The sequence below is a fragment of the Olea europaea genome, chromosome 16 (genome assembly GCF_002742605.1).
Source record: "Olea europaea var. sylvestris chromosome 16, O_europaea_v1, whole genome shotgun sequence".
Lineage (NCBI taxonomy): Eukaryota > Viridiplantae > Streptophyta > Magnoliopsida > Lamiales > Oleaceae > Olea > Olea europaea.
The window spans coordinates 3,070,589-3,076,948 of NC_036252.1; the positions used below are offsets into that span (position 1 = coordinate 3,070,589).

General features: G+C 29.7%; 1 protein-coding gene across 1 annotated transcript in view; it reads left to right on the forward strand.

Moving 5' to 3' along the window:
* The first annotated feature begins 5,984 nt into the window (after positions 1-5,984).
* The window catches only part of LOC111412491 (cytochrome P450 704C1-like), an 8,755-nt gene continuing 8,379 nt past the window's right edge, over positions 5,985-6,360 (forward strand). The window contains exon 1 of the mRNA XM_023043430.1: positions 5,985-6,136. Within this exon, the coding sequence (XP_022899198.1) occupies positions 5,985-6,136 (152 nt within the window). The remainder of the gene's footprint in view (positions 6,137-6,360) is intronic.

The window sequence follows — 6,360 nt, forward strand, 5'->3', positions numbered from 1 at the left end:
CTTGATAAGATATAATTTATTTCATTTGGATGAATATGAAAATGACACTTTTATCGTTATGTGTATAAGTACGAATATAAGCAGTCACGCCCTATTCATGTTTTAAGATATAATAAGTAAAACTTATTTATATTGTAATATGCGCATAACATATACAAAATTTGAAAGATATGATCATTAATTTAATCGACACACATGATAAGATGACTTGTACTTTCATTATCTCGATAACATAGAAATATGTCTCGTTCTTTATGGTATGATCAACATTTCTATGTTACATACGTTAGGACGTCTATTATTAGATGTTGTTTCGTTGAAAAAAAATAAAATATCGATGTAAACTTTGGAACGTCACAAGTATCATTTCTTGAAATAAAAACGGTTCTCGTGCTATTACGTGTGTAAACACAAATATAAGTAGCTATGACCCATTTGTGCACTGAGGAATAATAAATGAAACTTTGTTACATTGTAATATGCCCATGGCATGTATAAAAGTCGAGAGATATGCGCATCAACTTAATCGATACTAATATGGCTCTTGCGTATGGAGTCGCCACCAACTTTTTTCGGCATAGGAGTCGCGATAGGAGCCAAAGTAGTAACAACTACCGGAGATGGAAGCATCCACTTTAGAGTTAGGCGACGATTCCTCAACCTTAACTGCTTACTGAGCAGGGGCCGAGGAGGACTGAGGTGTAGCTTCAGCTACTTCATCCTCTGTTTCTACTAAAATTATAATCGTCACACTAGAAAAAGTCGTCTCTCCTTCGTTAATAACAATGGCAGCCAATATTTCATCATAGAATATCACAAAATCCATATTAGCTTCATCAAATTCCACAACACCAACAGATTGACCCTTTGACAATACTAACCCTCCTTAACAGTCCCAATTCAGAAGAGAAACATGTTAATGTTGATGAGTGTCTGTTTTCTACATTAGATGGCATTTTCACCTATGTTCTTAGTTTGTTTCTAGTTTTTTTTTTTTTTTTTAATTGTAACATGAGTTTTTCTTGCAAAATAAATGTGATTTTCATATTATATTCGATTTAATCCAAGTGCGTTCTTATGTTCAGATTGCTTTCTTTTCCTGATTATTATGTTGCGGTGTGCATACAACATGATGTCTAAGGCCAACATCCACTTGAATCATTGTAGACAGGTTTTTGAGTTGCCTAAAAATTTTGAATTTATCATTATTATGTGTGAACATGCGTTATACGTTATTCTAAAATGTTTTATAAGTGCCGTGAATGTATTATTTAAAGATACATAAATATAAATATAAAAAATAGTTAATATAAGTTAATAAACTTTTTATTCAATAAGAATATTTTTGTACCCTACATTTTTTGTGTGATTAGGGGTATCTTACTTAATTAAAATCTTTGTAGTTGTTATGGAGATTCCTCTTGAAAGTGCAACGTGTAACTGTTTGTGTGAGAATACATGTTGTGAAAGATAAATTCCGACATGAGGTGTTTTTTTCCTTAAACCTTGTCGAGTGTTGTTGCAAAATCTAATTCGGCTAAAACCTCTTTGATGTATTAGAAAGAAAAACAAAATATTTGATGATAGAAACGAAATAACAACCAATATGTGAAAACTATTTAAATAGTTGAAGAAGTAATTAGAATAGTCTATCCATTTGTTTTTTTGATCTAAATATGAGAAATTTGCAAGCCCCTCAAAGTAAATGTTTATTATTATACATGCACGTAAATAGTAAAATGCATACTTGAATGTGGGAATTAGAATTTCAACTACATTCATAAATGAAGATAATGGTAAATACAATACATAAATTAGCGTGAATATTAATTAATTCAAAACTAATAATAGGAAATATATAAATGTTAATGAGTGTTAAATCATTTATATTAGATGAATATAATTAAATTTTTAATTAAGTGAAATTGTATGCTAATTAGCATACATGGATGTGAATAAAGAACTGCATTCTTTAATGTGAAATTCTAATTAACAATAATGAACTACATTTTTGAATGTGAAATGCTACTTAACTTATAGTTAGAATTAATAACATTTAAATGTATAAATGAATATAAATCTTAATTAAATGAATGAGAATGTTAATTAATTGAGAATGCATGAAAAAAGTCTTTTGTAGTATTTATTACAGTGTGTAATTGGGTCATGTGGTGAAAGCACACAAGAGAAATGAATCTGTTAAATGTACATTTATGATACTTAAATAGTGGACAAAATATTAATGAATATATAGCCATAAATTAAATACATATTAAAAATGAAAAGTAAGGTATTACTGGAATAATTGAATGGAAGTAGGATTATAATCGTCCAAAAAATAATTCTTACTTGATGTGTTTAACATATTATAGATTATGGAAAATAGTAAAATAAAAAATCAACTTATAGGATGTGGAAAATTCTAAGAAATCCAACCATTGTTGAACATTACTATATTGAATACGTGATTATATGTGATAGTTTATGTGTTTTGCATGTAGAGAGTAGGATGGTTTTAAATTATTGACACCAACGTAATTTGCCTCTTTTTTTAATTTCTATCTTTTTTGAGTGTTTGTTCACTTTTTTAAAATTGTCACTTTTTAAGTATTTGCCATTTTTTTAATTTTTGTCATTTTTAAATATTTGTCACTTTTTTTTCTCACTTCTTTTGTGTTTGTCACTCTTTTCTTTTTCTTTTTTTTTTTTTAAATTAAATTTCTATCACTTCTTTTAGTGTGTCACATTTTTTAGTGTTTTATCTTTTTTGAGTGTTTATCGTTTTTTTTTAAATTACTATCGCTTTTTTGAGTGTTTGTTGTTTTTCTTTTAATTTTCGTAATTTTTTTTAATATTTATCACTTTTTTTTTAATTTCTGCTACTTTTTTTTTTTTTGGTATCTTTTTGTTACTTTTTTTTTTAGGTTCTGTCATTTTTTGAGTGATAAACATAAAAAGTAATATTATATGTCATTTTTTAATGAATAAGTGACGTTTAGTATTCATTGGGGTAGACTGTGTTCTAATTAATATTTAACTTTATCATTTTCTTAAGTGGGTAGATTGAGTGTCACTATCATTTTTTTGAGTGTTTGTTTCTTTTTTTTTTAAAAAAATTTTGATTGTTTGTCACTTTTTCTATTGTTTGTTATTTTATTTTATTTTTTGAATTTTTGAGTGACAAACATCAATTTTTTTTATAAAAGTGACATTTATCACTTTTTAATAAATTAGTGACACTTAACTTTACAAAGCATTTTTTTACACCCAAATTACTTTTCATATGATTTCTCAAAATACATAATTTTAGGGGTATTTTTGTAAGTTGTCCTAAAAAGGTAAATTGAGCCCAACAAATATCAAATTAGCCCAAATCACCCAAGTCTATGAATTATATACAGCAATCTATAGGGAAAAAATTAAAATAAATTTTTCATTGAGATGCAAACTATTTATGCGAAGCTGAAGCCGAAGCCTCATCCTTCTTCGATCTTCCTCTAGATTTACTAGCAACTGATTCTAGTAATGCACAATTTTGGATTGTTGACGGTTGTGATTATGAAGAAGAGGTTAATAATTGTATCTTACTACCCACAAGAGGTAATAGAAATTCTCGAGTAGAAATAAGGGAGTCGGATGAAGATAATTGGCATCGAATGACACGAAAGATGACTTGAATAAATAATAGAAGTTTAAATTGGAATCAGAGTTAGATAATAATTATAATTTTTTAAGTCGATATTCATTATAATCTAATTATAGAAGTTGATTATTAAATAATTGTAGTATTTTTTATTTTGAATAAAATGTTTTTGTTGAAATTTTGAAGAATATGTATAAAGTTCAACTAATTGCAATACTTGTGATTTTGAGCAATAAAAATATATAAAGCTCAAATAATGCATTATTTTATTTTTTATTAGTTTAGAATATTTAAAATAATATTAAAAATTTTAAAAATGCATAATTACGCATATGTTTCGCATAAGCGTTTAATGCTTAATACTCGATTGAAACATATTGTCATGCAGTATGCATTTTAATTAGAACCTTACCAATAATACATACGACACAAAATTCTTGTTCCATCTAGGAAGCAAGCAAAATTATATTCAAAGTAAAAAAATCTTAACATTATAACCATAGTAATGATGTTAAGAAATCTTGTTGAGAAAAACTTGGATTTTTAAGTATGAAGCAAAAGAACTCAGCAATAATCTCTCAAAGGTATGCATGACAAGGTAAGTATAAAAAATGAATAAATGATTTATGGAGAAATGAGTATTTCATGTGGATTCTACAAAATGCATAAATAAAAAAATGATTCAACCAAAAATATTTTTTGATTAAACACCTAGAAACAATTTCCCAAACATATTTTCAACCCAAAAAAAACTATCAAACCTACTACGAAATCCCCAAAAATAAGTACAAGAGAGACCGTAAAATTCAATTTCATACTTATGAAATTTATTGACTTTTAAAATTTTTGAGATATATACTAAAATCAAAATGAAATTTACAGTTCTAGTGGACAGTTAAAAGTCATGTTCACGGTGAACAAAAATATGCGCTCATTTGACTTATCAAACTTAGCGAATTGAAGCATTTTAGCAGTTAAAGGTAAGGAATCAATTGAGACCCTATTAGCAACAAAGAGCGAAAATGGTCTAGGTTTGGAGGCCCAAAAAATAAAGAAGGAATACAGCCCTATCATAAACGTGGGTATTTAATGGTATAGAAATGAAAAAGAGAAAATTTAATAAGTAAGAGATTAAGTATGATATATTTCAAAATTAAGAAAACAAGTTTCAAATTTCAAAAATCAGATTTTTATTAAAATTTATTTATGATTCAATTAATTAATTAAAATATTTAGGTCACATATCCATACAATTTGATCACAAATTAACAATTTAATTAGTCACTTATTAGTTTTTGATTACAAATTAAAAATTTTATGTCACAAATTATTTTACGATCACGATTCAAAAAAAATTTAGGTCACAATTTATTCATCGGTCACAAATAGAAAATTAATTAGTCACGGATTAATTTTTGGTCACAACTTACTTTTCGATCACAAATCAAAAATTTTATAGGTCACATATTATTTTTCGGTCACGAATAAAAAAATTGCAGGTCACAAATCACAATTATTATATATCACAACTTATTAGACGATAACAAATTATTAATTTTTTAGATCACACATTACTTATGGGTCACAATTTATCTTTTTTATTGGTCACGTATTGTTTATTGGTCACAGATTAACCAATTCACTGATCACAATTAACCAAATAATCTGTGACCATCACCAACACTTACGAGCACCACTTCAACGCTAACTCCAACAGCACCACCAACACAATGTTCACAAATTAACCAATTTATTGGTCACAACTTTCAATCAACCAATCAAATCGTCACAATCGGGTCCCCATTCCACCACTCCAAAAGCACCACTCCACCACCAACCTCCACCAATGACGCAACCCACCATCACTACAACACCAACACTACCCATGCCCCATCCCACCACTCCAGAGCACCGCACCACCGCCAATCACCACCAACACCAGATCGCATCACCAATGTCATTCCCACACATAAAACCACCTGCAACAAGAACCATCGTCGCCGACCACCGCACTAAGTAGATCGAATAAAAAATCGCGATGCTGTAATGACGATAGTGGGGGAGAGGGAGAGGGAGAGGGAGAGGGAGAGGGAGAGGAGATGAGAGACGAAGGGAAAAGGCGCCACCACCACCACCACTCAATGCACCACGACGCCACCGCCACTACACAAACCACCCGAACCGTCAGATCAACCACCACACAATCACCATCATCATCGCACAAAACACATCGCAACACTGTTAATCGCCCAATCTCCAACTCCACCACCACAAAATGCCACCACACAAATCACCACAGCCACCACAACAAATCACGAAAACACAAACACCATCACCCGTGATGCCGCTTCAAATCGCTCCGTTGCGACTCGCCGTCGCGGCAGTAGCGCTCACACAAGAGGAGTTACTGCAGCGGCAACTCGACGACAGTGGAGACGATGGTGGAGAAAATGATAGGAGAGGAGAGAATGGCTTGGTCCTCTTTAGAGTAGGGTTTGTAAATATAAATTAATTTATAATAATATTATCAATATATTGATTTATAATAATTCAATTAATTTCTGATTTGTGAATATACAAAACTTGGATTTGATTTTTGAAATGTTGATTTTAATAATATGGTTTCCAGTAATTTAATAAATAATGTGACTTTGAATGTTGACGGTACAATATAAATTATATTTTATCAGGAATAAACGCCCAAAATTCTCCAAAGA